This window comes from Oreochromis niloticus, unplaced genomic scaffold, assembly GCF_001858045.2.
Source record: "Oreochromis niloticus isolate F11D_XX unplaced genomic scaffold, O_niloticus_UMD_NMBU tig00007364_pilon, whole genome shotgun sequence".
NCBI lineage: Eukaryota > Metazoa > Chordata > Actinopteri > Cichliformes > Cichlidae > Oreochromis > Oreochromis niloticus.
In genome coordinates this window covers 99,805-114,778 of record NW_020328517.1, presented here as the reverse complement: position 1 = coordinate 114,778, position 14,974 = coordinate 99,805, and the positions used below count along the sequence as shown (strand labels likewise).

The window sequence follows — 14,974 nt, the reverse complement described above, 5'->3', positions numbered from 1 at the left end:
CCTTTACTTCCTGCACAGCTCTCTCTCTCTCAGTGTACTTCAAGAACAGTTTACCTTCAAAAATCTGTTTTCTGCATTATTCACTGCTTATTACGCACCAGTCTGCTGTTGTGTTCACTGCTGTCGGCCTCCGAAAACAAAGCCTCATTTCTGCTGTTCAATACTGAAGAAATTGAAAGCTTTTAAAATGATGACAGATTACAAACTCTCAGCTGTGTCTGTAATCAAACCTCTGTAACTTTGCTTCACTTCAGCAGCATCAGCTCATGTTCACATGTTGATTCATGGTTTGCTTCAGTTTTTGATCGACTGCAGAAGATTTTGAAGGTTATCTGCTATAAAAAGCCAGAAGAGGAAAATCTGCTTCATGTGTTTCTGTTTGATCCTCAGTGACTTTGACACAAAGGCCTCTGCTGTGATGATCACACCTCTGATCAAGTCTCACAGTGTCAGCTTTGTTTTTATACATATGGATATGTGCTGATAAATGATCAGAATTAGAATATTTCCCACTGTCTGCTGTGTGCCGTGACCTTTGACCTGCTAAAGACAGTCAGCTGTGGATTATTCATTGTTGTGTCTGATACTTAGAACTGTGAGGAAGAAGACTACACAGTTAATCAGGGTCCCCTCTCTCTGAATCAGGAAAGGTGGGCAGGCCGCGTGTGGGCCGCGGGCCATACGTTGAGTCTCACTGTTTGAAATGTGAACATTGTTCTGCTGCAGTCAATGGACTAAACCAGAGAAGAAGAAAACAGACTTTACCATGAAGATCCTCAGTGTGGATCAGTATAATATGAGCCTGATGTCTGCAGTTTAGTGTCAGCACAACTTTCACATCATATTCATCTCAGCACAACTAAAACATGCTGACTGACCTCAGAGTTTCAAGTCCAAATCCTGGACTCTCCAGGAAACCACACAGATGCTTCACTCCTGGATCCTGCAGCTTGTTGGAGCTCAGGTCCAGCTGTCTCAGATGGGAGGGGTTGGACTTCAGTGCTGCTGCCAGATAATCACAGCTGATCTCTGACAAACCACAGAAACTCAATCTGTATAAAGAATGAAAGATGTAAGTTTATTAGACAAAGTGCTTGAAATCATTCAGTGTTTCATCATCTGTTCAGAGCTGAAGAAGGTTCAGAATGTAGAAGTTTAGAAAATGGAAACTCCAAACAGCTGAAGCCAACAGGAAGCAGCTTCAAACAAACACAACAAGAGAAAAAACTCTGAATGTTTCACATTAAAGTCGTACATTTCTCATAAAAACAGGACAAAGACTTGAAAAAGTCGTGTTTTTCCTTCCAGGAACCACAAGGCTTCACTTTTAAAGGTGAAGTGTGAAAGAAACGGACATATTTGAAGTCCAACACCTTTTTCCAGTCACATGATTAAAGCAGACAAACTACAAGCTCATTTTCATTCCCACAAGTCATCTTCTGACCTGGACTAACAACACTGGTCTCTATGTGCAGCTGGCTGTGAGACCAGTGCTCAGGGAGCGTCTACAAAGTGCAACACTGAAAGAACATCGCACACTCATTTGCTTCCAGCACTTTCACACAAACATCTACTGTCATTATTGTCACCAAACTCTGTGGATCCTTTATTGCAAATTCAAATGGGATCAAATGGTCAGACAAAAGAGGGTTATGAGGAAATATGATGAAATGTTGTGTATTAGCAGCAAGTTATTGAATCATTTTCCTCAGAAACCAAACAAAATGATTGACAAACATGTTTTTACAAACTCAGTGTTGGACTTGGATCAGCAGGATAAGCTGATGTTTAAAGGCATTTGAGTCTCGCTGTATGAGAGTCCAGTTATTCCTCAATATTTATGGATGATGTTCTTTCAGTGTTGCACTTTGTAGACGCTCCCTGAGCCTCACAGCCAGCTGCACATGGACCAGCTGACATTACCCAGCATTAGAGGCGGCTGTAAAAAAATGGATTTTCCTATTTAAATGGTTTAATTTGAATAAAGCGATGTTGATTCATTCAATCCTGAATGGATTTTTAATATAAATGTATTTTGCCAGAATCTCAGGTTAAAGCTCCCAAAAGTATTTCAACAACAAGCAAACAGATAAAACAGTAAATGAGAGCAGCTAAACACACAAAGATGGAAACACAGAGCGTGGATCGTTCACTCGACGACACGTACACGGACACGCCGTCGGGGCTGAAAGTGGACAGCTCACAGATCCTGAAGCTGCAGGTTTCATCTGTCTCCAACCAAAACTGAGTGAACCAGCAGCAAAAGAAGATCCAAACTACGCTTTACGTTTGATGAACATGGTCATGAATTCTCTCTGACTTTGACCTTTACTTCCTGCACAGCTCTCTCTCTCTCAGTGTACTTCAAGAACAGTTTACCTTCAAAAATCTGTTTTCTGCATTATTCACTGCTTATTACGCACCAGTCTGCTGTTGTGTTCACTGCTGTCGGCCTCCGAAAACAAAGCCTCATTTCTGCTGTTCAATACTGAAGAAATTGAAACCTTTTAAAATGATGACAGATTACAAACTCTCAGCTGTGTCTGTAATCAAACCTCTGTAACTTTGCTTCACTTCAGCAGCATCAGCTCATGTTCACATGTTGATTCATGGTTTGCTTCAGTTTTTGATCGACTGCAGAAGATTTTGAAGGTTATCTGCTATAAAAAGCCAGAAGAGGAAAATCTGCTTCATGTGTTTCTGATGGATCCTCAGTGACTTTGACACAAAGGCCTCTGCTGTGATGATCACACCTCTGATCAAGTCTCACAGTGTCAGCTTTGTTTTTATACATATGGATATGTGCTGATAAATGATCAGAATTAGAATATTTCCCACTGTCTGCTGTGTGCCGTGACCTTTGACCTGCTAAAGACAGTCAGCTGTGGATTATTCATTGTTGTGTCTGATACTTAGAACTGTGAGGAAGAACACTACACAGTTAATCAGGGTCCCCTCTCTCTGAATCAGGAAAGGTGGGCAGGCCGCGTGTGGGCCGCGGGCCATACGTTGAGTCTCACTGTTTGAAATGTGAACATTGTTCTGCTGCAGTCAATGGACTAAACCAGAGAAGAAGAAAACAGACTTGACCATGAAGATCCTCAGTGTGGATCAGTATAATATCAGCCTGATGTCTGCAGTTTAGTGTCAGCACAACTTTCACATCATATTCATCTCAGCACAACTAAAACATGCTGACTGACCTCAGAGTTTCAAGTCCACATCCTGGACTCTCCAGGAAACCACACAGATGCTTCACTCCTGAATCCTGCAGTTTGTTGTTGTTACTCAGGACCAGCTGTCTCAGATGGGAGGGGTTGGACTTCAGTGCTGCTGCCAGATAATCACAGCTGATCTCTGACAAACCACAGAAACTCAATCTGTATAAAGAATGAAAGATGTAAGTTTATTAGACAAAGTGTGAGCTTGAAATCATTCAGTGTTTCATCATCTGTTCAGAGCTGAAGAAGGTTCAGAATGTAGAAGTTTAGAAAATGGAAACTCCAAACAGCTGAAGCCAACAGGAAGCAGCTTCAAACAAACACAACAAGAGAAAAAACTCTGAATGTTTCACATTAAAGTCGTACATTTATCATAAAAACAGGACAAAGACTTGAAAAAGTCGTGTTTTTCCTTCCAGGAACCACAAGGCTTCACTTTTAAAGGTGAAGTGTGAAAGAAATGGACATATTTGAAGTCCAACACCTTTTTCCAGTCACATGATTAAAGCAGACAAACTACAAGCTCATTTTCATTCCAACAAGTCATCTTCTGACCTGGACTAACAACACTGGTCTCTATGTGCAGCTGGCTGTGAGACCAGTGCTCAGGGAGCGTCTACAAAGTGCAACACTGAAAGAACATCGCACACTCATTTGCTTCCATCATCCAACCTGAAGAGGAAACAGAGACGGCTCCCCTTCAAAGTAAAAGCTGCTCCTTTTGGACACAGTATCAAAGAAAGTCTACAGTATAACGTAGAAAAGACAGAATAAAGTTTGGTTGTTTTTAAATTGTGCAGAAATGAAACTACACTAAGCTCAATTATGTGACAGACATTTCATCCCATGTCAGTTTGGCCTCATCCTGGGCCGGATTATCCAGCACACACTCTGACCACAGGCCCAGGGGCCACGCACAGCTGGGCTCCATCCAAGAGACAGGAAACAAACCAACACAATAATAAAAAGCACCATGTGATCTTCTTACATCTTCAAGACAAACATAAAACATGAGCATATTTGTTTCCTGATAAAATGATGTGACAGGTAGAACAGAGTAAAGTGGTGGTGTTACAGCCTTTCTCCCCTCTGCTGCCGAGGCTGTTAGTCTCTCCCAAACTCAGCTACAGGACTTCAAATGAATGAAAGCAGCAGAAGTGGCTTTACAAATGAAAGAGGAAGAGGAGAAGAAGAGGAGAGGGAGGCCACCCTGACCATCACTCCAGCTGAAAACATCACACTTCCATTAAAGTTGGTGAGAAAATGTTGAGCAGGATGAGCTGCTGGCTAATCTGGAGGCTGTAGCAGCAGCTCACAGTCACAGTGGATTTCCACTCATGAAAAAGCTCTGGCTGCTTCATTTCTCATCTCATATCAGAGACTTTAGTGAAGCTGTACTGTGATGCTTCCATATTCCAGTGAGGCCTCCAGAATGATTTCAGCTGTTCTGTACACACACTGTGTGCCCTGTATGGCTCAAAGTCTCTGCAGCCTGTTTTTATCTGCTATCATCAGATCTTCATCATCCTCATTCACATCCCTCACACACTCTACAGCCTCATCAGCACTGACTTCATCTTCACTGACTGATGGAGCACAACATGAACCTGTGGAGGCTGAAACACTGTCCTGTCAAACATCTCCCCGTCACCACTCCACTTCTGTCAGCCTTTAAATGAACCCTGCTCAAGTCTGTCACTTCTGTTTGGAGCCAAAAGGAAAAACTGTTGTTCAGTCGTTTGGAAAGACAACATTTCTGAAAGCACTCAAACTTCTTCACATTTGTCTTCAGAAATATGTCTGTGAAGGTTCTCAGTCATCCAGGTCATCGTAGTCAAAGGAGTTTGCAAAGAAAAGCATCTGGACTTCTTTAAGTTGCTTGAAGACGTTTCACCTCTCATCCGAGAAGCTTCTTCAGTTCACCGCCTGTATCCAGGGGATGCCATACCCTGCATTTATGGACTTCCTAAAATCCACAAGGAAGGGGTCCCACTCAGACCCATAGTCAGTAGCATAAACTCAGCCACTTATAACATTGCGAAACACCTTGCTACCATCCTTGCACCTCTCGTGGGGAACACCCCACACCACATCAAGAACTCCACCGACTTCACCGACAAGATCCAGAAACTTACCCTGGATCCAGATGAAACTCAGCAGTCCATCTGCATCTTAAGGATAAAGGTCACTCTTTTGAGGATGCCAATGTTCACATTTTGGACAGAGAGGACAGATGGTTTGAAAGAGGAGTGAAAGAGGCCATCTATGTCCACTGTGAGCGACCATCTTTGAACAGAGGCGGTGGTTTACGACACCAACTGTCTGCCATCTATAATCCAGTTTTGAGTTCCCTCCCCAGACGCCTTAACGCCCACTCACATCCTGGGCCATCTGACCTCAGGAATTCACATGACAAGGTGGGGCCAGGTTTCACAATGAGCTCACCCGAAACCCTGGCTGATTAGGTCCCACACCCGCTTTCACACCTTGACTCATGTGATTAGAGGATCACCAGGGGGTCCTTTGTCCCTCTTTGGGGGGAAACTCCCACTGGGTTTAAATCTGGGACTCTCCACCATTTGACCTTAGAACTGAAGAAGCTTCTCGGATGAGAGGTGAAACGTCTTCAAGCAACTCAAAGAAGTCCAGACGCTTTTCTTTACAAGCTCCTTTGATTTGTCTTCAGACACATCCTGAACATTTAGGAACTAAAGAAAGTTTCAAACATCAATCAAAGACCTGAAATATAGAAAAACAACAACAGCCGCAGTCAGTGAACTCACCTCAGAGTCTCCAGTCCAGCACACAGAAGCTTCACTGCGGAATCCTGCAGGTTGTAGTTTCTACTCATGTGCAGCTCTGTTAGATGGGAGGGGTTGGACTTCAGAGCTGAGGCCACAACTTCACAGTGAGACTTTGAGAGTCCACAGTCAGTCAGTCTGTGATGATAGAAAATATAAAATGTGTTATTATAAAAGCAGAAAATCTGCATTATAAACACAGACTGAATGTATGTGAAGACAAAACAGAGTGAGCTCATAATCTGATGAATCTGCTCTTCACATCTGTGCTTCAGCTCCTCTTACTGTGTTTGACATGACACAACGATTGAGTCTCTCTCAGACCTGCAGACTTTTAATGAGAATCTTTGTTTGGCTTTAATCTGCAGATGAAGGAGGAAGATGGTGTCACATTTAGGCTTCCATAATGTCCACAGTCTGTCACTGAGATCTGATCCAGAGTCAGAGTGAAGACACACATTTGGACTGTTTCCTGTTTTGACTCCAGAACATTTTGAATGAGTTCAGCTCAGTGAAGAGTTCCAGCTGGAAAGATGATCTCTGTTTGCTACCTGCTGTCAGGTACGACTGTTCACGTCCACACGCAGGAAAAACCTGCTGACTGTTACCAAACGGAGCAGAAATCTCATCACTGGACAATAATGATGAATGAACTCAGAGCTGCTGATATCAGATCTGATTTCAGGGGAACTAAACACAGAAATGATTGGCTCATTTTAGCTTTCTGAGCCATTATCTGCTGGTGTGTCGCTAGTTGGCAGAAAATGATTTGTATTCCTGTTCAGGGCTTCAGTGTTTATGAGTCCAGATCCAGGTGACAGCAAGTCAAAATGATGTTACCTGTCTGTGTCCAGCAGCAGCCTGTATTCACTTTGAATATTGTTATAACCTGACATGGATCAGTTTGTCTTTGATTGGTTTGTAAATGTCACTGTTTCCATTGGACCTGAGTGACAAAGACAGAGAGGGAGAGAAAGGAGAGAGAGGATGGAGACAGCAAAGAGAGAGCAAACACAAACAGGTGAGAGTGGACAGGTGACCAAGGTCAACAACCAATCAGAGAGCTTCTGTCTGACCCACAGTCACTGATGATGACTGCACATAACCAAGCAGTGTGTTACTCTGATATCAAATATGGATCCTGCTCTTATAATAATGATCATCAGATGATATTATTGTGTTATTTTGTAGCTGAATACGATGTTTGTGTGATTATCAGTGAAAGAAGCAGTGAGGAGGATGGAGAGAGAGAGAGGACAGAGGGTGAAGTTAGAAACACTAAAAGGATTTTTCATGGATTTCATGGATGATTTGAGTGATTTCCAGCAGGACACTTAAACATGTCAGTGGACGTCCTAAAGAACATATTCACTGATATGAAACGTGTCATTGAACAGGATTAATATCAGTGGAAACATGGTGGAAACAGCTGTGACTGCATGGATGTGACACACTTCAAATCTGTTCTCCACTCTTGGATTTGGGATCCATGAAGCTGCTGCTGAGTCTGTACAATAAAGGATGGTGTGGAAGGTTGCAGCGTACGGACACAAACACTTTGTGCTTACAATCTGATTTTATTTTCAAAGTTAAACTACTAACCTACACTGATCAATGATGTTAATGATCACATCTGGACTCACCGAGCCTTTCTGCAGTTCCTCACAGCTGGAATCAGTCTCTGTCGTCCCCGCTCTGATGTGTTGTACTTCTGCAGGTCCAACTCATCCAGAACCTCCTCTGACATCTGCAGCATGAAGGCCAGAGCTGAGCACTGGATCTCAGAGAGTTTCTCCTCTGATCTGTTCTCTGACTTCAGGAACTCTTGGATCTCCTGATGTACTGAGAGGTCGTTCATCTCCATCAGACAGTGGAAGATGTTGATGCTTCTGTCAGGAGAGATTTTATCACTGTTCATCTCCTTCAGGTTGTTGATGACTCTCTGGATGGTTTCTGGACTGTTCTCTGTCTGACCCAGCAGACCTACTAAGAGTCTCTGGTTGGACTCCAGACAGAGGCCATGAAGGAAGCGAACAAACAGGTCCAGGTGGCCATTTTTACTCTGGAGGGATTTCTCCATGACTCTCCTCAGAAATACATCAAGTGATTGGAGATCTTTGTCATCAAAAACACTGTAAATCAGCAGGGTCAAAGATTTTGGTTTAAGGAAGTCCTCCAGCACCTCTGTCTTCCTGTTGGTGTGACAGTGGAACATGTAGACTGCAGCCAGAAACTCCTGAATGCTCAGATGAACAAAGCAGTAGACTGGTTTCTGGAAGATCACACACTCTCTTTTGAAGATCTCTGTACAAACTCCTGAGTACACCGAGGCCTCTGTCACATCCAGACCACACTGCTCCAGGTCTTCTTGGTAGAACATGATGTTTCCTTTCTCCAGATGTTCAAACGCCAGCCTCCCCAGCTTCAGAAGAACTTCCCTGTCAGCCTCCGTCAGCTCCTGTGGACTCGTCTCATGTCCCTCATGGTACTTGTTCTTCTTCCTCTTTGTCTGAACCAGCAGGAAGTGTGAGTACATGTCAGTCAGGGTCTTGGGCAGCTCTCCTCTCTGCTCTGTAGTCAACATGTGCTCCAGAACTGTAGCAGTGATCCAGCAGAAGACTGGGATACTACACATGATGTGGAGGCTCCTGGATGTCTTCATGTGGGAGATGATTCTGCTGGACAGCTCTTCATCACTGAATCTCCTCCTGAAGTACTCCTCCTTCTGGGCGTCAGTGAAGCCTCGTACTTCTGTTAGCCTGTCAACACATGTAGGAGGGATCTGATTGGCTGCTGCGGGTCGGGAAGTTATCCAGACGAGAGCCGAGGGAAGCAGATTCCCCTGGATGAGGTTTGTCAGCAGCTGGCTGACTGATGACTTCTGTGTGACATCAGACAGCAGCTTCCTGTTGGTGAAATCCAATGAAAGTCTGCTTTCATCCAGGCCGTCAAAGATGAACAAAAGCTGAGAGACAGCCAGCTTCTCTGCTGTGACCTTCTGTAATGTTGGATGGAAAACATGGAGCAGCTCCAGAAGACTGTACTGCTCATCTCTGATCAGGTTCAGCTCCCTGAATGAAAGCAGAACCACCACACTGACATGTTGGTTCTCCAAGCCCTCTGCCCAGTCCAGAGTGAACTTCTGCACTGAGAAGGTTTTTCCAACACCAGCCACGCCGTTGGTCAGAACCACTCTGATGGGTCTCTGTTGGTCAGGTAAGGCTTTAAAGATGTCCTGGCACCTGATTGGAGCGTCATGGAGGGCGTCCATCTTGGAAGCTGTCTCCAGCTGCCTCACCTCATGTTGGGTATGAACCTCTTCACTCTGTCCCTCTGTGATGTAGAGCTCAGTGTAGATCCTGTTGAGGAGGGCTCTACTTCCTGTTTCATCACTTCCTTCAGTCACACGTTCACATCTCCTCCTCAGACTGATCTTATGTTCATCTAAAACCTCCTGCAGACCAACATCTGCTGAAAGAAAGAAAAACAGAAAGAAAACTCTTCAATGTCTGAACAACACAAGAAGTCCAGTTTTCAGAAATGAGTCCATCAGCAGACAGATGTTCAGTCTTACTTTGTACACAGCTGCTCTGACTGGCTGTCTGCAGTCCAGCTCTGCTTCTGGATCTTTCTCCACACTGTGCAGAAGCTCTGATGGTGACACAGAAAAGTCAAAGTGGAGATACTTCTGTCCACCTTTGATTAGACTCATTATAAAAAGGAAAAGTTTGAACACAGTCATGTTTCCAGTTCACTGACTTCCATTTATTCCATGGACACTCACTCTAACCTGAACCACAGCTACAACCCAACATTGTTGAGGCCTCATCTCCTCCTTTCCTGACTGTAGAGCTTAAATATGCAACAACCAACAAATAAAAGAATTTGGTTCATTTCAAAGAAATTCACACGGTGACCAAGTAAAGTAACCGTAGTAAAGGAGACAACATCCCGTTGATGGTGGGATTATTTGAAAGATTTGCTTTAGTCACGTCACCAAATGCAGTTGAACCACCCGTGGATCCATGTTTGACCATCTACCACTCTGAGCTCTGCTTTTTAATCATTTTATTATTATCATCATTCATTCATTCATTCTTTGGAGGGGGGCTATTTCCTAATGCCGCCCTAATAAGGTGATGTTCAAGAGGAAATATAACAGAAACTCTTTCAGTGTTATTCATGAATAAATTAACAGATAAACTGTGAAGAAGAAGAAAACTGAGATTTAAAGGAGAGAGTGAGAAACTTGATCATCCATCCTCATAATCCATGTTTCTCAGTATCTGCTGTGACCATCCTGCAGTAATAACTACAAGTCTACATTTCTGTGACTGTTGATCAATCACAGCAGGAATCTGAGCTCATCTCTGCACACAGAGCAGCTTCAGCTCTGGGATAAACTGCTCGCTTCACGTCCTTCTCAGCTCACAGACACTCATCCTGATATTTTCCTTTAACATTTGATGGTATAATTCATCTGAGTTTACACTTTATCTGCATAAATACAGAAAAACAGACCCAAACACCATAAACCATCAGTTTCACCATGTAGAATATATTGTTGTTTCCTTGTTTTTAATTCAGAGAAAAACTCTGATTTTGATTTTCTCTGTTCTCTTTGCCACAGCCCATCCCAGCAGCAGCTGAAGCAGCTGACTGTCACAACACTGAACAACACTTTAGGAGGAACGTCTTGATGCATTCTCAATCATCCAGGAAAGTAAATCTCCAAAAGTTGATTCTGTTCATCTGGACGTAGCGTAAATGTGGTTATCCCAGCTGGACTTTTGTCAAAGCTGGAAAGGCACCTAAAGAAAGCTCCAGCTGATCCAGGAGAGAAGGACAACCGCTGACTAAGTGACCTGTAGTGATCCCGTATGTGTCAGGAGTATCGGAGCAGTTGAGACGCATTTTTTCTAAACACCGGGTCTCTGTGGCTTTTAAACCCCAAAACACGCTGCGCCAAAAACTGGTTCACCCCAAGGATCGGGTCCCCCGACACAAACAGAGTAACATAGTGTACGCTGTTAAGTGCAGGAGGATTGCCAGGATTTATACATCGGGGAAACCAAACAACCTCTGGCTGCAACACAGAAGAGCTCCCTCGTCAGGCCAGGACTGTGCAGACTATTCACACCTACAGGCCAGTGGACACTCTTTCAATGATGAGGATGTAACATCCTGGACAGGGAGGAACGCTGGTTTGAGGGCGGAGTCAAGGAGGCCATTTACGTGAAAAGGGAAAGACCATCTCTGAATCGAGGAGGGGGCCTAATGGTACATCTGTCACTATCTTACAATGCTGTGATTGCAGCCATTCCCCAACTTCCTGTTTTACTTTGAAGGTCCGTGTCTTATGTGAATGTGTCCTGCTTTGCTTCCTTGTCTCGTCAGTTCTGATTTCTCCCAGCTGTGCCCTCCTTCTGTGTCTCATTCCCCTCGTTACTTCCCAGTGTATTTAAACCCTGTGTTTCTCTGAGTCAGTGTTGAATGGCATAATGAAATAAAAGGGAGACATTTATATAGGGTGCAAAACACAATAGAAGCTAAGAGGAGTGGCGGATTAAAGAGACAGGAGGAGGTTGTTATCAGTAGAATACGAACAGGCCACTGCTTTTTAAATGTTACTCTTTTTAGGATAGGAAAACATCCGACTGGGTTGTGTGATGGGTGCAATGATATGGAGACGGTTGAGCATGTGCTCCTTAGTTGTAGGAAGTATGCAAGTCACAGGAGGGTGATGTGGGGTGAAATGAGTGGTGGAAGGGAACTTACGTTTGAACAAGTGGTTAATAAGTTAAGTCATGGTGAAGGGAAAGTGGTGGTTTTTCGTTTTTTGAGAAATACTGGTCTCATCAAGAGGATCTGAGGATCTGAGGATTCAGGAGTGATGGAAGATTAACAGCCAGGAGATGGCAGTAATGCAACAGTTTTGGATGCAAGCTGCCGTTAAACCTGACAGAAGAAGAAGAAGAAGAAGAAGAGTCAGTGTTGCGTTGTCCCTCAAGCTGTGTGTTTCCTCATGTGCCTCTCTGCAAAGTGGAGTTTATATTTTCCCAGTGTAGTTTAGTTTTGTATGCTTTTTCCCTGTCAGCAAATAAAGCTGAGTTTTTTTTGAGTTCGTCCCTCGAGTCTGAGTGCCTGCATCTTGGGTCCAACTCCTGCCTGCCACACAGCACTTCCTGACAATTTCAGCTTTAAGAGGGTATTTTAACACAAACATCAGTCCTTCTACGTAAATATGTTTGCCTCTTTGTTTACGTCTAAATTAACTTTACTGTGTTGAGGTTTAAATCTATAATCTTAAATGCTTATATGCTGATCATATTGCATTATATAAGAAAGGCCTAACTCTGAGTATAGCCTGCGCCAAAATAGACAGGAAACGCATGGTTTTGCAGAGCATGCTTTTGCAGCTAGAATGAAGTGAAAGTAAAACCAACTAGGCTGTTTGATCGAAACTTAAAGTGTGTGTGACGTCTATATAAATGACTAGGCTTCCTGTTTGTGCTTCAGACCTGAGCTTGTGTGTTCGTGTGTTCAGGTCTCCATATTCTGGAATATGTAAATTAAAGATCATTTTAAAGTAAAAGACCACTTTTGAGCCGTTTCTTTCTTGGCCCTAAGAATACTAAAGAACCGGGATTAACAACTGTTAACGAGTTTTCATGTTTCTGTAATCCACCAGTGTGCTCATGCTTTTTTAATTGAAAACATATTTTTAATGATCAAATATAATTATTTTTGTAGAAATTCATTTCACCGAAACAATAACGTGGCGCACAGTGTGACGTCAAAAAAGGCCCACACCTTTGACGCTGCGTTTTCTCCGTTTTTCTCGTCCACACGTAAATGCAAAAACGGAGTTTTCGACAATATCCACCCTGGCAGGCGTTTTTAGAAATCTCCGTTTTCAGTGACCGAAAACGCCGTTTACGTGTGGACGAAAGGTGCAAACGCATAGAAAAATCTGCGTTTTCAAAAATACCCGGGTACGTGTGGACGTAGCATCAGCCTCTTCACTACACAAACACCTCCTACAACATCCACTCTTTCCACTCTGACTGCTGTGTTTGTGGAAACACTCCAACACACACCGCTTCACATACCAACATAGAAATGTGTGTGAAAAAGAGCTGAGCTGATATTAAACGAGGATTTATTCAAAAATACAGGAACAACATCTAGACACACATTACCTCTCAGCAGCAGAAGAACAGCCTTTAAAGCTTACACCAATATCCTTCGACATGTTGCTCTTTAAGGAAACACAGCTGGGTTCAGGTCCAGGAGATTCTGGCCTCTTATTGATCCTAAAAGAAAAACAATAAATGTAACAGCTTCATGAGATAGGAAGGAAAAACTGGAAATATTAAATTAAAGACATGATAAACAATCTGAAACTCATAAAAATAATGTACTTACTCTTTGTCACATAACAGTCTTTTGTTAAAGTTTATATCAACACCCTTCGACACGTTGCTCTTTAAGGAAACACAGCTGGGTTCAGGTCCAGGAGATTCTGGCCTCTTATTGATCCTAAAAGAAAAACAATAAATGTAACAGCTTCATGAGATAGGAAGGAAAAACTGGAAATATTAAATTAAAGACATGATAAACAATCTGAAACTCATAAAAATAATGTACTTACTCTTTGTCACATAACAGTCTTTTGTTAAAGTTTATATCAACACCCTTCGACACGTTGCTCTTTAAGGAAACACAGCTGGGTTCAGGTCCAGGTTCTGGATTAGTTTTAGGGTTATGTCCAGCTGAGCCTGGTACGCCCCACAGCTCTGGGCTTTAAAACAACACACACAGAGGTATGAGTGTGAATAATGATGGAGCAGTGATGTGAGTGCTGAGCTGTGACATGGAGAAGAGTCACGGACAGTTAGAGATGGTCATCTCACCTCTGAGCTTTGGTCTGGCTCTCATGTTCCCCACACAGGGTGGCTTTAGAGGGAGGGACTCCCTCCTCTCTGTCCTCACACTGATCCATGCTGCTCAGTTCACATCAGCTCACACACACTTTCTACCTTCACCTGCAGAGGAAACACAAATCAGCCCAGCAGACACACTGACTGACCCACTCAGCACCCACTGATTAATTCAGACACGTTTTAATCCCCAAAAGTTGATTCTGTTCATCTGGATGTTTTCAGTGGGAGAAATGTTTCACCACTCATCCAGGTGACTTCTTCAGTCTCAGCTGACTGCAGGTTTCCCCGATCTTATAAACAGGACATTTGCATAATGACTGAAACCAGCCCACTGAAGGAACAATGGGCTGGGAGGTCATGACCATTGATCAACAACCACAGATCAATGGTCATGAGTCCCATTCACAGAGAGTTGGGGAATGGCTGCAATCATGGCATTGTAAGATGGTGACAGATGTACCCTTAGGCCCCATCCTCCATTCAGAGATGGTCTTTCCCTCCTTGACTCCGCCCTCAAACCAGCGTTCCTCCCTGTCCAGGATGTTACATCCTCATCATTGAAAGAGTGTCTACTGGCCTGTAGGTTAGACTTGTAGTCAAGACCGCCTAATCCGAGACCAAGACAAGACCAAGACCAAGTCGAGACGAGACCAAGACCGAGACCAAGTTGAGGCGTGACCAAGACCGAGACCAGAACAAAAAAGACTAACTTTTGTGTGCTTTTGAGGGCTGACATGATGGTACTGACTGGCCCCAAAGTCATCTGACAAAACAGCAATCACCTCCAACAACTGTCTAAAGAATGGGAAATGTGTAACTGGTTTCAGTTATACTTTATATATAGATAAAATTGTAACATCAAACTGAAGATTATAAACTTGAAATTGCATCATGTCCTATTGTAGTAGTACTAACCAAATTACACTGTATGATATCAACTTCCCTAAAATGGATTAGGCCTGTCAACACAAAGTGATATGCAGATGTTATTTAAAAGTCAATGGTC

At 43.3% G+C, this 14,974-nt stretch overlaps 1 protein-coding gene across 6 annotated transcripts in view; it reads right to left on the bottom strand.

Moving 5' to 3' along the window:
- The window catches only part of LOC102077585 (protein NLRC3), a 135,273-nt gene that overhangs the window by 67,928 nt on the left and 52,371 nt on the right, over positions 1-14,974 (bottom strand). For 2 of the 6 annotated variants that reach the window (XM_019355156.2, XM_019355160.2), the window contains 2 exons: positions 9,597-9,673; positions 7,666-9,493 (listed from right to left, as the gene is read on the bottom strand). In XM_019355156.2, the coding sequence (XP_019210701.1) occupies positions 7,666-9,493; positions 9,597-9,673 (1,905 nt within the window). Of the gene's footprint in view, positions 1-7,665; positions 9,494-9,596; positions 9,674-13,224; positions 13,339-13,450; positions 13,565-13,676; positions 13,827-13,938; positions 14,217-14,974 lie in introns of those variants that run through there. The other 4 variants (XM_019355155.2, XM_019355154.2, XM_019355157.2 and 1 more) reach the window with 4 other exon arrangements.